General features: G+C 44.7%; 2 protein-coding genes across 4 annotated transcripts; one reads left to right on the top strand and one right to left on the bottom strand.

The window, feature by feature from the left end:
* Positions 1-630: 630 nt before the first annotated feature.
* Positions 631-11,236, bottom strand: LOC115196334 (mitochondrial dynamics protein MID51-like). Of its 3 annotated transcripts, none has more exons than XM_029757092.1 (6): positions 11,129-11,236; positions 7,073-7,375; positions 6,732-6,879; positions 6,323-6,503; positions 2,373-2,635; positions 631-2,170 (listed from the first exon to the last, which is right to left on the bottom strand). In XM_029757092.1, exons 3-6 carry the CDS (start codon positions 6,876-6,878, stop codon positions 1,343-1,345), a joined length of 1,419 nt encoding a protein of 472 aa, XP_029612952.1. In that variant the 5' UTR covers position 6,879; positions 7,073-7,375; positions 11,129-11,236; the 3' UTR covers positions 631-1,342. The 3 variants fall into 3 exon arrangements, with proteins under 3 accessions (XP_029612952.1, XP_029612943.1, XP_029612934.1); XM_029757083.1 differs by having other exon boundaries at positions 6,732-6,883; XM_029757074.1 differs by having other exon boundaries at positions 6,732-6,913; positions 11,129-11,234.
* A 2,828-nt stretch (positions 11,237-14,064) lies between these two features.
* LOC115196345 (uncharacterized) lies at positions 14,065-21,802 on the top strand. The gene is made up of 4 exons (XM_029757106.1): positions 14,065-14,116; positions 15,631-16,100; positions 16,260-16,658; positions 17,363-21,802. Exons 2-4 carry the CDS (start codon positions 15,654-15,656, stop codon positions 21,299-21,301), a joined length of 4,785 nt encoding a protein of 1,594 aa, XP_029612966.1. The 5' UTR covers positions 14,065-14,116; positions 15,631-15,653; the 3' UTR covers positions 21,302-21,802.
* The last annotated feature ends 3,853 nt before the right edge of the window (positions 21,803-25,655 follow it).

Consider the following 25,655-nt stretch of genomic DNA (forward strand, 5'->3'; position numbering starts at 1 on the left):
AGTGATGGAGTGCTGCATCAGATGACCTGGCCTCCACAATCACCTCAACCCAATTGAGATGGTTTGGGATGAGTCGGACCGCAGAGTGAAGGAAAATCAGCCAACAAGTGCTCAGCATATGTAGGAACTTTTTCAAGACTGTTGGAAAAGCATTCCAGGTGAAGCTGGTTGAGAGAATGCCAAGAGCGTGCAAAGCTGTCATCAAGGCAAAGGGTAGTTATTTGAAGAATCTCAAATACAAAATACATTTTGATTTGTTTAACAATTTTTTGGTTACTACATGATTCCATATGTGCTATTTCATAGTTTTGAGGTCGTCACTAATATTCTAAAACGTAGAAAATAGTAAAAATAAAAGAAAAACCCTTGAATGAGTAGGTGTTCTAAAGCTTTTGACCGGTAGTGTATGTAGAGACCAATAATGCTAGAGCCGATTATTGAGGCTTGTTCATTTGACTGAGATCTTTCATGCCCCTGTTCAGACATGTTATTAACTAGCATTAGACTAATGTTACCCATCATAATCTCACCGTTTGAAAGACCTGCAATCTGAGGATGGAGCTAACAAAATATCTTTCAAATAGACCCCAATTTCCATTCCCACATAAATTATAATTAATAAATATAATATTTTTCCGACACCATTCATTCCAAATTGGTTACATAATATTATGGTAACATAATATTAGGCAATGACGCAATCCCCAGTTCAACAAACACTGAGTCCTAACCCAAGGGGTATACTACGAAGCAGGTTCAACTTTGATAAACAACCAGAAATAACTGTCCATTTTTTTTGCTTCATTAAGAAAGCTTAACTTAGACCAAGCCCATTTGAAGATTATCTTTCTACATTTTTTTAAAGTAATTTTAGGATATCTAGGCAAGTTGGCTGGCTAACTCTTGATCATGCTTTGTAGTATACCCCTCTGAACAGTACTATTTATAAACGGATTACGTGCACCATTGTGAAGAGACTGGTTTCATCATCTGAGGTTTAACTGGTATTTGGATGATCCTGCATTTGAATTTAGCAGATATGGCTTGCATGTCAAAAAAACGTTGTTAAACCCCCTTACTAAAAAGTGGTTGATTTTGCATTTCTACTTTATCACAAACATAATTACACAAAAATAAAAAAAGTACAAGAGAAACATATTGATTGATGAAACAGTGACTCCAGAGACGTGATGTTGAATCAACCACACAGCAACGTGGTCACAGGGGACATGGTCCATGTGTGAAGCACATATGAATTACATATCATATCCTTTTCTGCAGTATGGAATCTTAGTTAGAATTATATACCATCTGTCCTAAACCCTGGAACCCATGACCAGACTCAGTCAGAATGAGGAGTCTTTAGGAGTCCCTCTGGGTCAGAGAGGGAACAGTAGAGGGTATATCCTAGCTCATCCACTTCCATTGGCGTCAGCTCACAGAACAGGTTGACCTTGGGGATCAGGGCACAGGGGAGCCTCCCGGCCTCTAGGTGTCCCACTAGCGAGCGGAGCAATTGCAGGAAGCGGTCAGCCAGCGCCTCCTGGGTCCAGTCGCCCTCCTTCTCGCTCAGCAGCAGTATGGCGCTGGTGAGCTGACTGGCCGACAGGCGCGCCAGGGCGGGGTTCAGCTTGCACACAGCTTTAGTCACCTTGAGGCAGGTGCAGCGGCAGCCACCGTCCTCCTGGTCCAGCGCCCGCAGGCGCGCAGTCTCCGCCACGCGGAAACTCTGCCGCCAAAGGTTTTCGTGGCGCTCGGCGGCCAGCCTGTGTGGTTTGGCGATCAGCGAGGCGCCGTCGTCCATCACCAGCAAAGGCAGGAAGTCCACATAAAGATGGCGGTCTGGCTTGTACTGGACCTCCAGGGTGAGCGTCTCCGAGGGAACCACTGGCCGGATCACGTAGTCCAGAACGCTGCCGATGGCCGGCCAGTTGATGGAGCCCGCCACCAGCTTCTCGAACACCTCCAGGACAGACTTGGGGGAGAGGTAGCCTCCTACCATGCAGCGGTCCCAGTAGCTGCTGCCTCGGGGGAAGTATTCCAGGTTCTCCCTGCGAATCAGCCAGAAGCCCGGAACATTCATAATGGTGTCCTCACCGGGCACTGACGACCACAGGTTCTTCTCCAGGGTCAGAGGGACCATGAGCTGAGCGTGATCCGCTGTCACCACCTGAGAAAGAGTGGGAGAGAAAGACAGTCAGAGAGAGCAAAAATGTTATTCTTGTAAACCACAACATTTCAAACCCAGAGACGGGCACGGAGATAAAAAGCATTGTTTGTGGTCACAACACTCCTAAGCCTGTGAAGTGAGATCTTTATCCTTTATCCCCCGGAGGGATAATACAATTGTCCTACGTCTACCCTCTTATTACCTGCAGGTCATCGTAGAGACTGCCGCTGAGGTACATCTCTCGGAGGGGCATGTCGGGCAGCTTGCCGTGCAGGAAGATCCTCAGCTCAGCGCAGATGTCCAGGGCAGCCCGGCGGGCTGTGGCCTGCTCCTCAGCGGGGATGGCCACTCGCTCCTGGTAGAACTCCCACAGTTTCTCCTGTAAGGAGAGGCGCATCCTGGCCCGGAGGAGGTCGGTCTCCCCTGCAGCGCTACGTCCCCGCCCCGTCGCCCTCCGCATGCAGTCTGAGGGGGATACAGCCATGACAGGCAGAGGTTAGGAATGTGCAGGTATGGGTAAAATAATAATAATAATAATAATAATAATAATAATGGCATATACAGTGCATATAAGCCCATGTGGGCTGGACATTCTGATGATGCCAGACACTTTAATAATGAAATAAATAAATCAAATATGTTGAAAGGGCATGGGAGGTAAATAAGAACAAAAGAAAGGATATTGGGTGACAACAGGAAATCAAACCCAACTAACATGAGAGAGGCTGCTTTACCATTGGTTTTACAAACGATCCTCTCCTACAGAGAGTAACCTACTACTAAAGCCGGGCATACACTACACAATGTTTTTAGTTGAGATCAGACCGTATTGAGAATCTTGTAGTGCGTGACCCCCCCCCCCCCCCCCCCCCCTGGTTTGTGCCACATTGTTTAGTGTGAGCACCAATATGTTGGGAAGACAAAGAAACGACACGAAAGACAGTCGTTAAATGTGAGAGGCTCAGTCAGCAATGTTAGGATTTTGAAAGTTGTGTAAGTTGTGTAGTGTACACCCGGCATAAGAGAACCATCCAAAAGACTGAGGTATTTTTTGTAATCTAATGGAGTTCAATAGAAACTAGCCATCAGTCTATTTAGTGGGGCTTCTACTAACAAAACTATAGGGTCGTTCCATTAAATTTCAATAGCTTTGACTTCCCCCCTTTTAATTTGAACATAACTTTCCATACATGTTTGCCCAAGGGTAGAAGTGGTCAGAAAGGACATTTTTGGACCTGAATGGCAAAACATTCAGGAGAGAGGTGCCCAAAATGTGATTCATGTTGCATACCCCACCATACCATGGGACATCCACTGTATGTCTTTATCTCTTGAAAAGATAAAATGGCTCAGTTTGATATCATTTAAAAGCTTACAAATAGGATTGTCAAACTATTTGGTCATTTCATTAAAACAAAAAAGGAAATAAAAATTGCCTTTTTTTTTTTTAACCTTTAACGTCAATTATCTAAAAATGTGTTAACTCAGATTTTCACATATGTTGTAGCTTCGATCCTATTTTACATCTGAGGTTTATGTTGAGACCACCATCGGTTGAGACACAGCATGCACTTGAATACAGAGTGGGTGTAATGTTTTGGCTGATGAATGCACTAAAATGGGAATGACATTGACATTTCAACTTTCCAATTGAACCACAAAGATGATTGGAGGTGTATGAATATGTCGAAGATAAATACACAACGCAGAGGACGAGAGGTCAAAAGTACTGAAAGTCAATAGAGTATGAACGGTCAATAGGGAATTATCAATGGAAATAGTTGGTTTCAGTTCAACATCTGTTAGGAATGTCAGTCCTGAACTTATAGCTACGTGTGGCACGTTCTCATTGGTCCAACCTGAATACTTGTTATTTGGCCATTGGGCCAGTTTTATCGCAAGGAATTCTAATTGGTCAACCACAGGCTAGGGCTGGGTTAAAAAAACGACATCCTGTCCCTTTGTTCTGTGGAGAGAATCATTGGGGAGAATCACTGAGGACAGGGGAGCATGAACATCTACCATCTACCTCCCTGCATAATTCGTCCTCTTTGAATAAGAATAAACCCATTTTCCTCCCCCTGATTTGCTTTGGGGTCTGTGTTATTGAAGAGTAACATCAACTGCTAACAGAGGTCCACACAGAAAATATTGACTTGAATGGGAATATCAGTTGTCTTAAAATGACAATCTTCCATTAGAAACCTATTGAAATCACATAAATATAGATAATAGAATAGACATTCCATTTAAATTGACGTTCGACGGTGGGTGGACCGGTGGCCATCTTTGCGGTAGTAATTGGAACGTCAAATTTCAATTCAATTAATTTCAAAGGTGTAACAGCTAAATTGCAGCTGTCTGAAGGGATGGGTCCATGCTATGTCGGTAAAACCTCCCGCTCTCTCAAACAGAGAATTAGTGAACATAAAAGTTCAATCAGGAGAAACGACAGGGATTATCCAGTCGCAGTACACTTTAATGACCTAAAGCATGACATTTCTACCTTTAGATTTTGTGGTATAGAGAAAATCAAGATATCAGACAGGGGAGGTGATATTAATAATACTCTCAGCAAAAGAGAATGTTTTTGGATTTTCACCCTCCAGACATTATTTCCTAAAGGACTTAATGATGAAATGCCTATGCATGTTATGTTGTGAATTAAAATATGCTCCTATTTAAGATCACTTTGTTTTTTCGCATGATGTACCCAATGATTAATGAAAACTTGCTATGTCCTTGTTGTGATTTTATGGACGTGTTCGGTGCGTCTTGTCTATACACTTTTGTTATATTTGTGAAATACATCTTATGTTTGGTAGCACTTATTTATTTTTCCTTTGCCTCCAACTCCTTTCCATACGTGGAACGGATGTGGGTGGGGCTAGGTCTACATAGAGGTGCTGTTTTAGAAAATTCACAAAAGCTCTGACGAAGGCCGTGAGGCCGATACGTAAGCTTATTAAATATCAGTGATACTATCAAGAACAGTGTGCGGTTTCCTTTTTTCCTTCATCCTGTTTCAACTGTTGCCATGCACCTGCAACAAGATTGCTCAGATGTGCGAGTGCCTTTTTGAATTTTGTAAAGGTGTAACAGCTAAATTGCAGCTGTCTGAAGGGATGGGTCCATTCTATGAATTATATTTCTATGATTAAAATGACACCCACCCAGTATTCAAGAGTGTGCTGTGTCTCAACCAATGGCAGGCACAACACATACAGTACATCTGAGATGACATACATCAGGGTCTAAGCGTCAACATATGAAACATTTTAAATAAATCTGAGTTGACATGTTTTTAGATTATATTATACATTTCAGAAAAAATATTTAGTTAGTTTGGCAACCCTGTTTTCAAGCTTTTAAATTATATCAAACTTAACCGTTAATCTTTTCAAGTGATGAATACATGGACGTCTCATGGTATGGTATGTAAAAATGGGTCAACTTCGAGCACCTCTCCTGCATGTTTTAGTATTCAGGTCCAAAAAGTAATTTTCTGATCACTTCAAACATGGCCAAATATGTATGGAAAGTTCAGTTCAAATCAAAAGAGGTGCGGTCAAAAACTGATTGAAATCAAATGGAACGACCCTATAGCTTCCTACAACAAGCACTGAGAGTCAGTAGCGTCACCCACAATACAGGAAGTACAGCCATCCTGCCATCAGCCATCCTGTCATCAATAGACACAGCCAAGGATTAGAAAACACTGCACAGAGATGAGGTCAAACCATCTGAAAACACACTACTAACCCACTGTGACCACCTGCTACTACATCAATCCCAGGTGTTACCGTTCAGGCCTCTCTGAACACAGATAGGCAATGTGTACGAGTGTGAGCAAGTGTGAGTGTAACAGGCGTCCTGTGCTGCTTAGCAGTATAGATTCCTCGCTCACCAATCCTTACCGGTACTTGATTTCACATCATCTGCCTTGCCAACACACATAACCATCCTGCTTGACAATGAGTACAACCAGTCGCACCACTGAAAAAGTACCAATTTGGTAGCGCCATCGGCAACGTTTCACACTGTGGGGTGAGCTAACGGCACGATTGTAACTGTTATATGAGCAATGTTGATTGTTGTAATGCGGAATAACATTATTGTGTGTGACACCCTAAATACATTAGCGTACCTTACCTGGTTCAAAGGAGTTGGAGGAGGTGGGTAGAGTCTGCAGTGACCTGCTCACTGTTGACTTCATATCATGGTTAAGTACCCGTTGTGACGAGCCCATCCAGCTGGGCTCCTCCCAGCTCCTTTTCCCTGGTGGTTCCATCTTAGTAGGGCTGGTCGGAGTACTTATGGCACGGTCATACATCTGAAAGGAGATTGAATTGAAAAGCTTTATTGTCCATTAGAATGTTTCATAAAATGGACATGTCTTCCACTCGTGGTTTTAAAAACAGTAAAATTACTGATGTAGAAATCAGATGCCAAATAGTGAGAAGTGATCCCATTTAGCCTACAGCTGAACTGGCACAAGGGACAAATAACGTACATAATAACATTTACAAGAAAATAATTGCTTAGAGAATGTCCCACTTACTCTTTTGACAGCTAGTGTTGCAATGCCAAGCATGGCAGCTCCTCCGACCCCAAGCACAAGCTTGGCATTAGAGAGCAAAAAGTCAACGGCCGTGCCCATCCCGTTGTCATCCTTCTTTCCTTTACGGTCACCGTTCACTCCCGCCATTCTGTCTTTGTGAATGTAGAGTTAGAAGGGAAAAGCTATGAGAGAAGAACAAAGAAAGAACTTATTCAGATGTAAAGAGTCTTGCGTTCTATTACCATAACTCAAGGACTGTGTAACTTTTATTATTAAAATATGTATTATTAACTTATGAGAGCGATAGGATAGGTGGTCAGTTAAGTATCTGAATAGTTTACCTGTTAGTGGTCTGACACAAGCACGTCTTGCTAAAGGTGTGGTTGGATGGTTGACCCCCACCTACATTAGCCCCCCCAGTCTACTGCTGAGGAAGAACTGGCCCCTCTTCAGTGCGTCCTCCTTGTCGCTCAGCACGGTCAGGGCCTGGCAGCGGCGGAACTCCCCGGCCACGGCGCGCTGGTAGCAGTTGCGGTCTGTGTAGTGAAGGTGGCGCCCTGCACGGAGCAGTGCTCGGTACAGATCCAGCACCGCAATACGAGACCAGCCGCCCATTAGGGATGCACATGGAGAGGGGAGGACTCCTGTGAGGAGAGAGAGACAGTAGGACATTTATTTATTTCAATAGAATAGGTCATCATCATTATGCAAGGGTAGTATTCACTTTGATTTTCGAACACTGTCGCCTAGGCATCTGCTACTGGTGAAGCAGAGGGACAACATGGACCAAGTTAGGCTATACTAATCCTGAACAGTAACTTCAACTACTTGGTGGCAAGATGGTGCCGATAGAGATGACAGCTTCGCTTCAAGTCCTTAGGAAACTGTGCAGTATTTCGTTTTTTTATGTATCATTTCTTACATTGTTAGCCCAGAAAACTTCAAGCGTTACTACATACAGCCGGGAAGAACTATTGGATAGACTTACCAGCACTACGACTAGGAATATGACTTTCCCAAAGCGGATCCTTTGTCTGCACCTCCCTGGGCATTTCAACTGATTCCAGAGGCCGACCCAAAACAATGCTGTCGGAGGAGAGGGAGCCGGAGCAGTCTTCTAGTGAGGCTTTGGATGCGTGCACACCACCCACTGCTTCCGAGTATATTACTCGCTAATGTTCAGTCCCTAGTTAACAAAGTAGACGAACTTAGGGCAAGAGTTGTATTCCAAAGAGATATCAGGGATTGTAACATACTCTGTTTCACGGAGACATGGCTAGCTGGGGACTTGCTGTCGGAGTCCGTACAGCCAACGGGATTTTCAGTGCAAAGCGCCAACAGAAGCAAATAGCTCTCTGGTAAGAAGGGCGGGGTGTATGTTTCATGATTAACGACTCATGGTGTAATTGTAACAACATACAAGAACTCAAGTCCTTTTGTTCACCTAACCTAGAATTCCTCACAATCAAATGCCGACCGTATTATCTCCCAAGGGAACTCTCCTCGGTTATCGTCACAGCCGTACATATCCCCCGCAAGCGGATACCAAGACGTCCATCAAGGAACTTCACGTAAACTGGAAACCATGTATCCTGAGGTTGCATTTATTGTAGCTGGGGATTTTAAAGCTAATCAGAGAACAAGGCTACCTAAATTCTATCAGCATATTGATTGCAGTACACGAACAAGTAACACACTCTACAACTGCTACTCTAACTTCTGCGATGCATACAAGGCCCTCCCCCGCCTTCATTTTGGCAAATCTGACCATGACTCCATCTTGTTGCTCCCCTCCTATAGGCAAAAACGAAAACAGGAAGCGCCCATGCTTAGGTCTATCCAACACTGGTCTGACCAATCGGATTCCACGCTTCAAGATTGCTTCGATCACGTGGACTGAGATATGTTCCGGGTAGCCTCAGGCAACAACATTGACGTATACGCTGACTCGGTGAGCAAGTTTATAAGGAAGTGTGTAGGAGATGTTGTACCCACTGTGACTAATAAAACCTTCCCTAACCAGAAACCATGGATTGATGGCAGCATTCTCGCAAAACTGAAAGCGCGTACCACCGCATTTAATCATGGCAAGGCAACTGGAAATATGACTGAATACAAACAGTGTAGTTATTTCCTCCGTAAGGCAATCAAACAAGCAAAGCGTCAATATAGAGACAAAGTGGAGTCGCAATTCAATGGCACAAACATGAGACGTATGTGGCAGGGTCTAAAGATAATCACTGACTACAAAAAGAAAACCAGACGCAGACGTCTTGCTCCCAAACAAATTAAAACAACTTCTTTGCACGCTTTGTGGACAATACAGTGCCACCGACACAGCCTGCTACCAAAGACTGTGGGCTCTCCTTCTCCGTGACCGACGTGAGTAAAACATTTAAAACGTGTTAACCCTCGCCAGACGGCATCCCTAGCCGCGTCCTCAAAGTATGCGCAGACCAGCTGGCTGGTGTGTTTATGGACATATTCAATCAATCCCTACCCCAGTCTACTGTCCCCACATGCTTCAAGATGGCCACCATTGTTCCTGTTCCCAAGAAAGCCAAGGTAACTGAAAAGACTATCACCCCATAGCACTCACTTCTGTCATCATGAAGTGCTTTGAGAGGCTAGTCAAGGATCATATCACCTCCACCCTACCTGTTACCCAAGACCCACTCAAATTTGCTTACCGCCCCAATAGGTCCACAGACGATGCAATCGCCATCACACCGCCCTATCCCATCTGGACAAGAAGAGTACCTATGTAAGAATGCTGTTAATTGAATACAGCTCAGCATTTAACACCACAGTACCCTCCAAACTCATCATTAAGGTGGAGGTGGAACGTTTTATGTTCCTCGGTGTACATATAACCAACAAACTGAAATGGTCCATGCACCCAGACAGTGTGGTGAAGATGGCAACAACGCCTCTTCAACCTCAGGAGGCTGACATTGTTTTGGCTTGTCACCGAAAACCCTTAACTTTTACAGGTGCACAATTGAGAGCATCCTGTCTGGCTGTATCACCGTCTGGTATGGCAACTGCACCGCCCACAACTGCAGAGCTTGCCAGAGGGTGGTGCGGTCTGCACAACGCATCACCGGGGGCAAACTACTTGCCCTCCAGGACATCTACAACACCCAATGTCACAGGAAGGCAAAAAAAGATAATCAAGGAAAATAACCACCCGAGCCACTACCTGTTCACCCAGCTATCATCCAGAAGGCGAGGTCAGTACAAGTGCATCAAAGCTGGGACAGAGACTGAAAAACAGCTTTTATCTCAAGGCCATCAGATTGATAAACAGCCACCACTAGCACAGTGGCGCCTACCTACAGACTTTATATCATTGGCCACTTTAAGAAATGGAACACTAATCACTTTAATAATGCCACTTTAATAATGTCTACATATCTCGCATTACTCATCTCATATGTATATACTGCATCCTTCACTATCTAGTGCATCTTAGCCGCTCTGTCACAGCTCATCCATATATTGTTATTCTCATCCCATTCCTTTACTAGATTGTGTGTGTTAGGTTTTATTGTGGAATTGTTAGATATTAACGTTAACTGTTAGATACTGCTGCACTGTCGGGTCTACAATCATAAGCATTTCGCTACACTCGCAATAACATCTGCTAACCATGTGTGTGTGACCAATACAATTTGATAGCATTGGGCAAATTTTGCTAGATAACCATTGTGAATGATGAGGTAAGAGATGAAACTGGTCATTTGCTGCTGTAGATTCGGTGGTCGTTATACCGATTATCGGTACTACTAGCTAGCAGCAAGTCATCAAGTTAATTTGCAAACTAGCTAACATTAGCTATGTTACGCCTGTCTAGTCTGCATGCAGCCCAGCCGATTACACTCAACTTGAGGTCGTGAGATGAGTTTAGTCAGCTATGCAGCCGTGTCAGACCAGAGCAACACATAAAATACACCAAAGATACTGAACTAGCTAGCTAACCCCTTTCATCTAACATTAGCTAGCTATCTAGTTTACGATAGCACTCGCCCAGCAGAACACACGTTAACAATTTAGCTAGCAAACGTTAGTTGCTTTTGCCCCGTTATCCGTATAGACAGTACGATAAATTAGCTAACAATTAGCTAGATAACGTTACTAGAATAGCAAAACCAGTAGCATAAGCATTGTTCCCTTTGATTGGCTAATAGTAAACGTAACATTTAAAAAAAAATCACGTTAGCTTTTTACAACTAACCTTAACTGCTTTTTTTTTACTATTAGCCAATCAAAGGGAACAAAGCTGAACGTCGCTGACTTTACACATTGAGGAACTGATACTCACAATCAATTGAATAAAAATATAGGATATTGACAGAACAACATTTTACATTGTCAAGAGAGAACGCTGAACTTACGTTTGAGAAAGTATTTCAAAGATGTATCCTTAAAAGTACAACAGACACAGTTCCCCCTCATGCCGGGGTCAGAATGACAAACAGGAAAGTATTGGCTACTTATTTTTGCACTGGAGTTACTACATCCGGTTTGAAGTATTTTTATGGTTGAGAAATGTGACATTACATTTACATTTTTACATTTACGTCATTTAGCAGACGCTCTTATCCAGAGCGATTACAGCACTCAATCTTATTTAGCCTACAAACCTACACATTTCTATGATGGAATAAAGCATTTTTATAAAGAAGTCGTATTAGAAACATATGTGAATAAGATCATAAGCCAAAGTAATAATAGGACTATATGAGTAGAGTAGACCAGAGTAGGCTAGAGGAGAGTGGAGTATTACTTTATTGATCCCAACTTGGGAAATTGTTTTATTACCTCTAACATTATCACTGATTACAAGGACCATGACTAGGATAAATGTAACACATATAATAAAACCAACTCATATTAATATGTATTGGTCAGTTTGTGAGCAGCTAAAATACTGCACAATCTCTCTGGCACCAGAGAGCATTCAACAGAGTACCCGAAGAAGAAAAATGTGTGTATTATGTGATCTTGGGTTAATAGAAAGTGAAGCCCATTTTGTGTTTAATTGCCCTCTGTATGATGACTTGAGACATGTTCTATTTGGTAAAATTGTTGGTGCTCACTCATGAAGTGTTTGACTACAGGATGAACACAGGCTCTTCACAAATTGCACAATTTATTTTCCTGGGGTAGAGAAGGAGAAGTGTATTGTTTGTGTAGAGAGACAAGGTGAAAACTGTACTTTGTTATGATTGCTAATTATGCATTTAAGTGTTAAATGCATTCCATTTGTTTAATGTAACATTTTGTTTTGTGTTTTGTGCACATATACGTGACACTTGATATCATGTCTTATATGCCTATACGGGCTGGGCACCATGTTGCTGGTGGTTTCAAGTTTTATTTGTCACATGCCCAAGTACACTGAAATGCTTAACTTGCCCTTGCCCTACCCAACAGTGCAATATTCAATATCAAATAATATAACTAATAACACAATATAAAATGTTGTTTTTATTGTTATCATAAATATCTACATTCTTATTGTTGTGTAATTGAACAAACAGCTACTTAGGAATTACACATAACTAATCAAAGTTGTTTCTGGGATTGGGGAACCAAACGCCATTAAGTGGTGAAATCTCACAACTAACTTACCTAAGCAGCTCGCAAACAATCACATACTGTGTGTCTCCATTAAGAATGTCTGAGTACTTTGTCTGCTAAATTACCCTTAGTGAAAATGAGGCCCAATAATCTGCGGTGTCAGCAATCTTATCCAAAAGCTTACAATTAATTATATTCTTTAAAAAAATCATAATCTTAAACAAACAGAAACAGAAGCCAATGCCCCAGGTGCCTTTGTGAAGAGCACAACTCCACATAGAAAGACTGACAAAAGGAGTAATGTTGAATACTATATGTCTAAAGTAAAAAAAGGTTTAAAAAATGGCTAAGAATTATATTTGATTTACAATAAAAATGTACAGCACAGTTCTGTCTAAGGTGTGTCTGTCTAAGGCTGGTGAGGCCTACTTCGGTCAGGGAGTCTTGGGCAACTGAGGTCAGAGGTCAGGGGGGTTTCGGGCAGCTGAGTTCAGGGGGCTTCAGGTAGTTGTGGTCAGTGAGTTTTGGGAAAAGCACCAGTTTTGAAAGTGAAACTACATTGGCCAGACCCATATGTTAAGAACAGTTCCCACTAAGGGGGGAAAGGGAAACAAGGCATGGGTTTTACTATGTACACAATAAGAAAAAACATGCATCAGAGTATAAATATAGGTGTGAAACCTCAGGAGGCTCATCACACATCTTTGACACTTTGACTGGAGGTATGGACATTTTTTGGCAATTTGCTAATTTACTGAAATAGGGATTTTTATTTAACTAGGCAAGTCAGTTAAGAACAAATTCTTACTTACAAAGACAGCCTACCCCGGCCAAACCCTAACGACGATGGGCCAATTGTGTGCCTCCCAATGGGACTCCCAATCATGGTCAGTTGTGATACAGCCTGGAATCAAGGGTCTGTAGTGACACCTCTAGCACTGAGATGCAGTGCCTTAGACCGCTGCGCCACTCGGGAGCCCTCGGGATAAGATAACTAAAATATTCACTGAGCTATTCCAATATTTCAGAACGGGATACTATTGATCATAATCAAGAATACCAAGGAAATACTTGTGTAGTTACGTCACATGATTGAATGTATGGTGGTCGGTATTAAAAAATAAACCACAGAATTCTCATATTACATTTTGCCCTATGGCCATAAGGATGATGTTTGTGAGTCAGATAATGTTAGTCTACCTAACTGAACTTCACAAGGAACCAAGGCACTGGCAGCAGTGATATTTGTAAAAGTGTTTTCGAATATGGTCTAAATTGTGTTAAATCGTTAAGACTATTGTAACTGGAGATGGCATAAGCCATTGCGAGAGACAGTCATTACTAATTCAGCCTTGTGCTTCTAATTCCAGTGTAGCTACAAATCTAATTATGGAGACCAGGAGTCATGTACCAGGAGACATTTTCGAAACCAGTTAGTGCATTTAATGTTCAGTCACAGGGGTTAAAAGGTCATGTGGAAAACTGTCTGTCAATGACTGTTTGGGTGAAATAGAGCATAGAGCATGAAACTAATGATGTACATGAAAAACTTTAAAAAGAGTTCCAACGTTTGTTGAACATTGACATTGGCCATTCCATTAAGGAGAGTATTTGCAGTGAGAGGCTGCCTCAGATTCACCCAGTGTCTATTGAGAGACAGGAAATGGAATTCCTTAATTGGAATCACTAGGTACATATTATAGCCATCCCTTGTTTGTTTGGTACAACAAAACTTGCTGTTCACTGACTTCGCTGCATCTTACGGAGCGTGCATATCTTGAAGTGTATTCGGTATTGAGGTAAACTAGTTTCTACTTTTATGAATTACATTTTATGAGCTTATACACATACAAACAATGGCTGTAGGAATAACACAACTTTATCTACTAATTTGTAATTACAGAGTGTAATGTAAGAGCCATGTATCTGTGAATGCTTGTGTTGTTGATCATAGTGATATTTTGTGTACCTACAATTTGCATTGTTTCTCACTTACAAAGCTGAGCCAGATGTGTATGCTGGTCTATCTTGAAATGCATGTTTTAAAGTTAGTCACGCTTGAATGAGTCATAGTGGTATGATACATTCTTTAGTGGAGGGCAGCCTCCTTGCTAATACTGTTGAGAGGTGTATGGACTTCAGGACATATCCCTGACAATGTATGTCAACTTAAATGATTTACTCTCCTATTTATAGTCTAAATCATTGCAATTGATCTTAGCAACTTTGATGACAAAAAGTTGCCTTAGGCAGAGGGATTAAAAAAAATATATAATAGCTGTGTTGTTATTTTACATGTATTTTAGGCATGTAAAATATAATAGCATTGGTTGTCAGTGGGGTTGTCACAATCACATTTGAGGAACTTACACATTGTAACCCTTACACACCCTATATTTGGTTGTGTTGTGGTTGTGTTGCCCTGAGATTGTAAACAGATCTCTTGAAGAGAGCTGATATTACATTCAAAAGTTAATTGTAAACATTTCATTTCAAAGTACAAGAGAAAAAATTCAAAATAACCAAAAATGTATTCTATGACATGATGTTGACATCTAATAAGCTGGTTTAGTTTGCTGATAACTGGTTTTAATTAAACTCCATTTTCACAAAAGTGACAGAACTGTGTTATTAGTTTATTTTTATGGTAAATTTTACAATTTGGTACTTAAATCCTACAGTTTAATCCTACAGTTTATTTCGGAATTTATATATTACCTATACCATTTATGAAGGTGGTATTACATAAAACCTATCGATTGTAACTTAATTTAGTTATAATAACTAGTAACTTCCTGGTAATCACAAGGTCAGAGGCATAGCTGAACTTGAATTGGGCTTAGAAGAATGAAAAACAGGCAGCATTGTAAAGAGAGACTAACTAGGCGAATCAGCACGAATCTAATTACCCCAACATGGTCATGCAGCATGAGACATATTCCCATGACAACTGGCAATACAAACACCATGCTATTCTTATTATTAAGGGATGAGGGTAATGTAGAGTAGCCACTCTCACACACAGTGTGATAAAGGAGAAGTCACAATGTATCGCCGAAGGATACATTGACCTTACAGGAGGTATTGTATTCACATCAGCCAAATTAATCCATAAAGAGTCCCCTGTGTATCTCATGAGCTCTTCTCCTAGATAATATGAATAGCCTGATTGAATTACAGCCTTTACTACTCATGCAGGTTAATATGTCACGTTTTTGCATACTATGGTTGAGAGGGAATATTGGGGCAAATTACCTGAGTGTCTTTACAGTAACTCAATTGATTGTGCATCCTCGCTCTCTCATTGCATTAGGTTCCCCCTATCAACAGGACAGGATGGCACTTCTCGATTACCCTATTCCAGCGCTAGATGTCACCTTACAAGAGGCAAGCCGTGTGCTCCAGCTCACCCTGAGCCCCGAGCTCTACCTTCAATTCAAAAACACCCTTAGCCAACAGAGGGAGGTCCTGCAGGAGGCCCAAAACGGCTTGGCGGCTGCCGCCTCTGGCCGAGAGAACTGGGTGACAGAGCAATTCAAGAGCCGGCTGCTCTCATGCACTGACCCACTGCCCACCTCGACAGCCATCCCCGCTGTCCTGCCCCCCTCCAGAGCCAAGAAGGAGTGTGCCCAACTTGAGAGGGCTGCCGCTCTGCTCTGGGCTGTGGCCAAGATGTATAGTGAGCCTTCGCTGGTAGAGGGCGAGGGGCAAACTGAGCGCACACAGCAATCAGAGGTGTTTGCTGCCAGCCGCATTCCTGGGAAGACCCAAGATGAGATTAAAGTAAGCTTTAGGAAAAAAATAGAGTACTTTGACTCAATGTTGTTTTGTGTTTTCATACACCATCTCTGATGATAATGATAACAGTTCATCATACTCCCTTGTCTTATTTTCATCTAATGTGATTATCTCCTACTTCTTAATGTGCTATTTGTATTACAGGTATACCCAGACTGCCTCCATGCCATCGTAATCTGTGCTGGAGAGGTATTTTCAGTCAACATACTGCAGCTTCTCAGCCCAGGCGGGCCTATGTCCCCTTTACCGTTCCCTGACATCTACAGCCAAGTGGCTCATGTGATGAGCCAACAAAGAGCTGCCAAGAACAATGAGCCCTCTGCCATCTGCGGCCTCTCTGCCCTGCAGCGGCAAGCCTGGAGTGCAGTGAGGGAGGAGATCCTTAGAGCAGCTGGGGCAGCGGCCGCCTCACTGGGGTTGATGGAGAGTGCTGTGGTGGCTCTCTCCCTGGAAGACTGCAATCCACCAGCTGATCTGGCAGACACCCTCAACGCTGTCAGACTGGGAGGAGGAGATGGGCCCTGTCTGAGATACTATGACAAGGTACAGTATGGGATGCTTGTGGTTCTGTAATTGTGGATGACAACTACTACAATACAGTGTCACGTCTGTTTCCACTCCCCATCTCTGGTGCTCGAGGCCGCCAGGCTGCTCATCATTACGCACACCTGTCACCATCGTTACGCGCATCTGCGCTTCATCGGACTCACCTGGACTCCATCACGTTATTAATTACCTCCCCTATATCTATCACTTCCTCTGTTTCTTTCCTGAGTCAGTATTAATGTCGTTATGTGTGCCTTGTCGACACTGTTCGTGTTTTGTTTCCTGTCTGTTTATTCATTAAATATTCGCTCCCTGTACTTGCTTCTTGTCTCCCAGCGTCTGTCCTTACAATACAGTACAGTACAGTGGTGCTGTAGTGAATCAACTGGATTCATCGGGTTACCGGATGAGGATATGGTCTTAAATTATACATCTCATTTAAAACCTGGAACATGATTTTATGTGTTGACAAAAATATACGCTAGATAATGGAATTAAATACATTTTTCTATATTGAATCAAATTATATGTGGATCTTTACTGCACATTAGCCATACATAATTGCACCCAAAAAACTTCAGTTTATTATCTCACTGACACAAGACTTGAAAACATAGGTTCCTCTTTAGCTCAACATCACTAGCAAACATCCCAAGTATCACAAGTAAAATAAAAATGATTTTTCTATACTTTTTCTACAGGTGGTGAACCTGGTGGTATTCAAAGACAGCACAGCGGGGATGGTGTTCGAGCACAGTGCACTGGATGGAATGGTGGCTGGGTTAGTGGCTGATACTGTGTGGTATCTCTCTGAGTCTCTTAATGTGGACCTAGTCCAGGCCAACACAGGAAGCAATGGGTCAACCTATCTTAACAAGGCTGATTCCTCCTCCCCAAGCCCCCTAGCATTCCCACTACAGGGTATAACTAAAACAGACCCCCCAAAGTCCTCCCCTAAAGCAATTAATCCCATAATCACGTTTGAGGTTCCCTCTTACCCAGATGTCTTTGCTACCCTCCGGGGTCACAGGGGCCTGTACGATGCCTGGATCAACTTTTCCTTGCAGCTCTCCCTAAGGCAGACTCTTGGGGAATCTGCTGCCAGCCACATTCTTGTAACCCCTACCCATATGCGTCACTACAAGCATGGCCGCTGCGATCCGACATACTCCCTCACCATGCAATCCTGCCAGCTCATTAGTGCTTTGGAATCCTGCATCGGACCAGATAACAATCCTCGATACACGAAGGAACTGCTCCGTCTGTTCCATGTGGCTTTCCTGGAGCACAAGAACCTGATCAAAGCCACTAAAAGTGGACATGGTGTGGGCCCTCACCTCGCAGCCCTACGCTGGTCCATGTCTCCAGACAACCCTCTCAAGAAGTTTCTTGACCCCTTTGCGTGCCCCTCCGTTTACCTTACTGGCAAGGATTTAATGGAGGGAGTGGAGCTTGCTGTAGGGAATGTGTACGCTAAAGACCAACTGGCTGTAACCTACTTGGGGAGGAGAGACCGGGTCCGTATGGTGCTCAATGGGAAAGGCACATTTGCCATAGTGTTGGAGAAGCTTCAAGATAGCCTGAAAGTAAACCTGAAGCTGGTGATGCTTCTCGCTGTCAGATATGCCGTAGCCGGACAAATGGGAGCAATGGAGTGTCTGCTGCAAGAAGGACAAGTAGGAAGAAGGAATGGATCCACCCAAGGGGAAATTCACAAAAGTAGCAGTCCAGCAGGCCAAAAACAAGGCAAGACAATGTCCAAGTCAACACTTCCCTCTGACTCTGCCTCCAACATGAGTCCAGACTTTACTCTGGTGATCCATGGTGGAGCTGGGGAGGAGATGATGCTAAATACAAAGGTGGTAGACGTCATTGAATTTGCTCTGCAGACAGCCCTGACCCTCGGAGCACAAGTGCTACAACAAGGAGGCAGTAGTCTTGACGCAGTGCAGCGGAGTGTGCAAGCTCTTGAGGACTGTTTTCTGTTCAACGCCGGGAAGGGATCGGTTTTCAACAAAGATGGGAAAAATGAGATGGAGGCGACCATAGTAGATGGAAATGGGATGACCTCTGGGTCGGTGGCTTGTGTGCAGAGTGTGAAGAACCCAGTGAAAGCAGCAAGACAGGTCATGGAGAAGAGTGCACACTCACTCTTAGTAGGGGAAGGTGCAGAAGAGTTTTTGCAAGGCTTAGAAGAGAGTGAGAAGCCTATGAAGGCGGAGTACTTCCAAACTGATGTCCGTCGCAGAGAGCTGATAGCAAAACTCAGTGCTGGCAATGCCTCCAAGAACAACCATCCACAGACAGTGGGAGCTGTTGCTTTGGATCGATGGTGTAGGTTAGCTGCTGCAACGTCCACAGGTGGGTTGGTGGGAAAATGGAAGGGTCGAGTTGGGGACACAGCAGTAGTGGGAGCAGGTATATTTGCTGATGACAAGCTTGCAGTAACCTGCTCTGGTGATGGAGATGTGTTTCTAAGGCACACAGTTGCACAAAAAGTTGCCAGTCTCTACCATCATAAAGGCTACAGCCTTAGGGCAGCATGTCGAGAAGTCATGACTGAGAACTTGAAGGGCAGCTGTGCTGGAATCATTGCTGTAGACGCCAAAGGCGATGCTGTTGTTGAAACCAATGCTGGGGTGTTGTTTGTAGCATCCATGGTTGGTGGCATTGCACGTGTCGAAGTCCTGAGACCCATGAAGAGTTATTCCAATGTGATCTGGGAGACTGACAAACTAGTTGCTCACCTACACTCAAACCCTTGGACACCAGGTGCCACCATCCTTACCCAAAAGACTCTGAGTGGACCGAGCAGCATCTTTCAGTTGGCTGTACCAGATTTCTTAGAACTGTTACAAGGAGCACGGGCTGTTTCAAACCTGCTATGCGAACGACTGGGGGTACAGCGTTGCGCCCTAGTATTTAACCCACATCCCGAGACCCCGGCCCATATCCGAGTGCTACCACTTCATGGCCTGGAAACCAACTGGTGCCCCCATCTGACCGGGGAGGAGGACTTTCAGCCCTATGACCCAGGTTACTGCAGCTCAAAGAGTGGCCCACGCTGGGAAGATGCAGATCTGGACCAGGTTCAGGCCAAGATTCGGGACAAGCTGCCAACGCCTAATGCACCATCGTGTTATGACTTCTTAGGAAATCCCTCCCACAATGGACTGTTCTGCCGTATCGTCCGTGGGGAGGAGCAACAGTGGCGGGTGTGGGAGGACAGTAATCACGTGGCTTTCCTCACTCCCTACCCTAATACACCTGGACTCACAGTTCTAGTGCCACGTAAACCACTGTCAAGCAACATTTTCTGTCTTGAAGAGACTGATTACACATCACTGGTCCTGGCCACTCGTAAGGTAGCTGGACTGCTGGAGGAAGGAATGCATGCTCGAGGTGTTGCACTCATCTTTGAAGGCTTTGAGATTGATTATGCCCATGTCAAGCTGATACCTCTGGTCCCTCCACGTGGTGACAAGCCTGCTGAGGTGTTCCCAGAGTACTTCCAAAGCTACCCCGGGTATGTCTCATCTGCCGATGGCCCTCCCGCCAGCCCTGAATCTCTAAAGGAAATCCACACCAAAATCACACTTTGCAGGCCTCCTCGTTCCTGGGAGGACCCACAGAGCCACTCCATGTTAGCCATCAAGAGCCAGTGGTACCGCAATCTCTTTCAGATTCAAAGTACTCTCTTCCACAGCACAGTGGAGTACTTCAACAACACCTGTCAGTACGCGTACGCCCTGACTCCTCTCACCACTGACACAATCTCCTCTCCGATGGGCCTGGGATCAGACTCCGAGCCCGTTTACGTCAATTTGCTGGGGCAGGATGTGTACTTGGCTGACTCCATGCAATTTGTGCTGGAGTATTTCTTGCGATTCCAAGAGAACTTGTCGGGGGCATACTATATATCGCCAAGTTTTCGGGGAGAAGATCCAGATGCCACACATCTTAACCAGTTCTACCATGTTGAGTGTGAGCTCCTGGGCAACATGGATACTGCCATGCACATAGCTGAGGGATATGTGGCTCATCTCAGCAATACAATGCTGAAAAAACACTCCAAAATCATCCTGAACTCTGCTGGGACCCTTTCACATGTCCAGGACTTACTGGAGAAGTTGGAAGGAGGAACCGCTCTCCCAAGAGTCACTCTGGACAAGGCCATCCCTATGATGCCCACGCCAGACTGCTTGGAGTGGGTACAGGATGGCCAGCCTCAGTTTGGCAGGAAGTTAACCCGCAAAGGAGAAAAGGTTTTGATTGAGAAGTACGGAGGCGCTGTTTGGCTGACAGAGATGGACCACCTGGGAGTGGCTTTCTACCAAGCATATGTGGAGGGCTCTGGCAGACGCAAGGCAAAAGCATCTGACCTCCTCTTGGGATTGGGAGAGACTCTGGGTCTTGGGGAGCGTCACTCCAACCCCGAGATGGTGCAAGAAGCCCTCAGACATCATGCTGTCCCAGAGGAATCCTACAAGTGGTACATCAACATGCGGCAGGTCATTCCTCTACTCACCAGTGGGTGGGGCATGGGCACAGAGCGCTATTTGTGTTGGCTGCTTCAGCATAATGACATCAGAGACCTACATATTATACCCCGTATGAAGGCCAGGAAATACATGCCTTGAAATATCCCTAACCCATTAGTTACTCAAAGACTGATGAAAAAGTCCCCCTAACTGTCAGCTCTTTCATTGAATGTCCTAAGGGATGCATAGAAAGCGAGACAACATATCTATAAAACTCTGAAAGTATACTATAACATTAGGAACAAGAGATGAGTTGCAGTTATGAGAGAGCAGTGATTGTGTGTTGAAAATGTGCTGATTGTGTAGATGAGGAACGGCAACAAATAGGAGGTATTTCCTATCATATACCTTTGTATATTTTCATATACAGAACCAGTCAAAAGTTTGGACACACCTACTCATTCAACGTTTTTTCTTTATTTTTACTATTTTCTACATTGTAGAATAATAGTGAAGACATTAAAACTATGAAATAACACATATGGAATCATGTAGTAACCAAACGTGTGTAACGGCCGTTGTAGTAATGAAACCAAGGTGCAGCGGAGGATGTGTGTTCATCTTGAAATTTAATTGAAAAAGAGAACACTACAAAAATAAACAAAAGACGACAGCAAAACAGTCCTGTCAGGATTAACTCTACACAGAAAACAATCACCCACAAACCCCAAAGGAAAAACAGGCTGCCTGTGTATGACTCCCAATCAGCACAACGAACTACAGCTGTTCCTGATTGGGAGCCACACACGGCCAACCAAAGAAACAAACCAACATAGAAAAATAAACATAGAACGCCCACCCATGTAACACCCTGGCCTAACCAAAATAGATAACAAAAAAACCCTCTACAGTGCCCCCCCCAAAGGTGCGGACTCCGGCCGCAAAACCTGACTCTGAAGGGGAGGGTCTGGGTGGGCCCTCCTACGGCGGCGGCTCTGGTGCGGGACGTGGACCCCGCTCCACCCTTGGCTTAGCCCACTTAGGTGGCACCCCTAGCTGCGCCGGAGGACTTGCGGGCGACCCTGGCTGCGCCCGGCTGGCGGGCGACCCTGGCTGCGCCCGGCTGGCGGGCGACCCTGGCTGCGACCGGCTGGCGGGCGACCCTGGCGGCTCCGGACAGGCGGGCGGCCCTGGAGGTTCCGGACAGGCGGGCGGCCCTGGAGGCTCCGGACAGGCGGGCGGCCCTGGCGGCTCCGGACAGGCGGGCGGCCCTGGCGGCTCCGGACAGGCGGGCGGCCCTGGCTGCTCCGGAAAGGCGGGCGGCCCTGGCGGCTCCGGACTGGCGGGCGGCTCGGGTGGCTCTGGCGGCTCTGGCCCTGGATTCACCAGGCTGGGGAGACATGCAGGAGGCCTGGCTTTGGGCGCAGGCACAGGACTCACCAGGCTAGGGAGACCCACAGGAGGCCTGGTCCTGGGAGGAGGCACAGGATAGACCAGGCTGGAGAGACCCACTGGAGGCCTGGTCCTGGGAGGAGGCACAGGATAGACCAGGCTGGAGAGACCCACTGGAGGCCTGGTCCGAGGAGGAGGCACAGGATAAACCGGGCTGTGGGGGAGTACTGGAGTTCTGGTGCGTAGGCTTGCCACCCAAACTCCAGGCTGAATGCCCACCTTTGCCCGGCACGGGCGGAGCGCAGGCATAGGCCGAACTGAGCCCTCCCAGCACCCCGGAGACACAGTACGCAGCACCGGTGCAGGATAGCCAGGACCGAGACAGCGCACCGGAGACCAGATGCGCTGAGCTGGAACACTCCGACCTGGCTCGATGCCCACTCTCGCAACGCACTTGCGGGGGGCTGGCATGTAGCGCTCCGGGCTATCAACGCGTACTGGGGACATCGTGCGCTTTACTGCATAACACGGTGCCTGACCAGTACTGTGCTGCCTCCTGTAAGCACGGGGAGTTGGCTCAGGTCTCCAACCTGACTCTGCCACACTCCCCGTGTGCCCCCCCAAAAACATTTTTTGGGGGGCTGCCTCTCATGCCTGTTGCGCTCCCTTGCCTCATACCAGGGCCTCTCAGCTATCGCCGCCTCGATCTCCCACTGCGGGCGGCGATACTCCCCAGCTTGAGCCCATGGTCCTTTACCGTCCAGTAATTCCTCCCATCTCCACGAGTCCATACTGCCCCTCTCCTGGTGCTTCTCCTTCCTCCGCTGCTTGGTCCGTTTCTTGGTGGGTGATTCTGTAACGGACGTCGTAGTAATGAAACCAGGGTGAAGCGGAGGATGTGTGTTCATCTTGAAATTTAATTGACGTGTTAAACAAATTAAAATATGTTTTATATTTGAGATTCTTCAAAGTAGCCACCCTTTGCCTTGATGACAGCTTTGCACACTCTTGGCATTCTCTCAGCCAGCTTCATGAGGTAGTCACTTGGAATGCATTTCAATAACAGGTGTGCCTTGTTAAAAGTACATTTGTGGAATTTCTTTCCTTCTTAATGCGTTTGAGACAATCAGTTGTGTTGTGACAAGATAGGAGTGGTATACAGAAGATAGCCCTATTTGGTAAAAGACCAAGTCAATATTATGGCAAGAATAGCTCAAATAAGCAAAGAAAAACGACATTCCATCATTACTTTAAGACATGAAGGTCAGTCAATAAGGAACATTTCAAGAACTTTGAAAGTTTCTTCAAGTGCAGTCGCAAAAACCATCAAGCGCTATGATGAAACTGGCTCTCATGAGGACCGCCACAGGAAATTAAGACCCAGAGTTTGTCACTCCCTGATCTGTTTCACCTGTTCCTGTGATTGACTCCACCCCCTCCAGGTGTCGCTTATTTTCCCTGTGTATTTATCCCTGTGTTTCCTGTCTCTCTGTGCCAGTTCGTCTTGTATGTTAGTCAAGTCAACCAGCATGTTTTTCCTGCCTGCCCTTGATTCTGCCTGCCCTTGATTCTGCCTGCCCTTGATTCTGCCTGCCCTTGATTCTGCCTGCCCTTGATCCTACCTGCCCTTGATCCTGCCTGCCCTTCGGTACCTTTTGGACTCTGAACTGGTTTTGACCTTTTTGCCTGTCCACAACCATTCTCTTGCCTTACCCTATTGGATTAAATAACAAGTTCATTAGAGTTACCAGCCTCAGAAATGTCATCCCAGATAAATGCTTCAGTGTTCAAGTAACAGACACATCTCAACATCAACTGTTCAGAAGAGAATGTGTGAACCAGGCCTTCATGGTTGAATTGCTGCAAAGAAACTACTACTAAAGGACACCAATAAGAAGAAGAGACTTGCTTGGGCCAAGAAACACAAGCAATGGACATTAGACCGGTGGAAATCTGTCCTTGGTCTGATGAGTCCAAATTGGAGATTTTTGGTTCCAATCACCGTGTCTTTGTGAGACGCATAGTTGGTGAACGAAAGACCTCTGCATGTGTGGTTCCCACCGTGAAGCATAGAGGAGGAGTTGTGGGGGTGCTTTGCTGGTAACACTGTCTGTGATGTATTTAGAATTCAAGGCACACTTAACCAGCATGGCTATCACAGCATTATGCAGCAATACGGCATCCCATCTGGTTTGCGCTTAGTGGGACGATAATTTGTTTTTCAAAAGGACAATGACCCAACGCACCTCCAGACTGTGTAAGGGCTATTTGATCAAGAAGGAGAGTGATGGAATGCTGCATCAGATGACCTGGCCTCAACAATCACCCGACCTCAACCCAATTGAGATGGTTTGGGATCAGTTGGACTGCAGAGGTAAGGAAAAGCAGCCAACAAGTGCTCAGCACATGTGGGAACTCCTTCAAGACTGTTTAGAAAAGCATTCCAGGTGAAGCTGGTTGAGAGAATGCCAAGAGTGTGCAAAGCTGTCATCAAGGCAAAAGGTGGCTACTTTGAAATCAAAATATATTTTCATTTGTTTAACACTTTTTTGGTTATCACATAGTTTGTTATCACTATTATTCTACGATGTAGAAAATAGTAAAATTAAAAACCCTTGAATGAGTAGGTGTGTCCAAACTTTTCACTGGTACTGTATAGACAAGCCAATTGTACCAAATAATATTTTTTTTATAAAGCAAGATTTTGTTACATGTAGAAACATCGGTCTGTCTGTAAATCCTTCTATGTAAAACCCTTAATCATTCTCTATCCTTGTTACAAAATATCTGGTTAAATGAGGAATAACTTGGTTCAATTCACACAAAATAATTACTGTTCACAGGCATGTCAACTGTCTAAACAAGTGAGAGAAGATATTTGCTAACATAACACATTGGTCAAGTTGGCACTTCTCTGCCGTATTTAAGAAAATTCATGTTTGGCGTATGATTATAAAAACACTTGAGAATACCATACTTGTGTGAATTTTCAAATATTTATTATGAGGTGAATTGTTTTTTTTATATGTATGATCCTTTCAATTGTTTCCTATATTACCAAGGCATTAATAAACGCTGTCTTCATCTGCCATCAAACAATGTAAATCTCTTGTACTTTGGT

The sequence above is a fragment of the Salmo trutta genome, chromosome 1 (assembly GCF_901001165.1).
Source record: "Salmo trutta chromosome 1, fSalTru1.1, whole genome shotgun sequence".
In the NCBI taxonomy this organism is placed as follows: domain Eukaryota; kingdom Metazoa; phylum Chordata; class Actinopteri; order Salmoniformes; family Salmonidae; genus Salmo; species Salmo trutta.

Bases quoted from the DNA above. Each gene is read 5' to 3' on its own strand.
- LOC115196334 (XM_029757092.1), bottom strand. From the start codon at position 6,878: ATGGCGGGAGTGAACGGTGACCGTAAAGGAAAGAAGGATGACAACGGG. The intron at 2,636-6,322 runs GTAAGGTACGCT...TATCCCCCTCAG, and splicing joins CTCCAACTCCTTTGAACCAG to ACTGCATGCGGAGGGCGACG. The intron at 2,171-2,372 runs GTAATAAGAGGG...ACTCTTTCTCAG, and splicing joins GTCTCTACGATGACCTGCAG to GTGGTGACAGCGGATCACGC.
- LOC115196345 (XM_029757106.1), top strand. From the start codon at position 15,654: ATGGCACTTCTCGATTACCCTATTCCAGCGCTAGATGTCACCTTACAA. The intron at 16,101-16,259 runs GTAAGCTTTAGG...TTTGTATTACAG, and splicing joins AGACCCAAGATGAGATTAAA to GTATACCCAGACTGCCTCCA. The intron at 16,659-17,362 runs GTACAGTATGGG...CTTTTTCTACAG, and splicing joins GTCTGAGATACTATGACAAG to GTGGTGAACCTGGTGGTATT.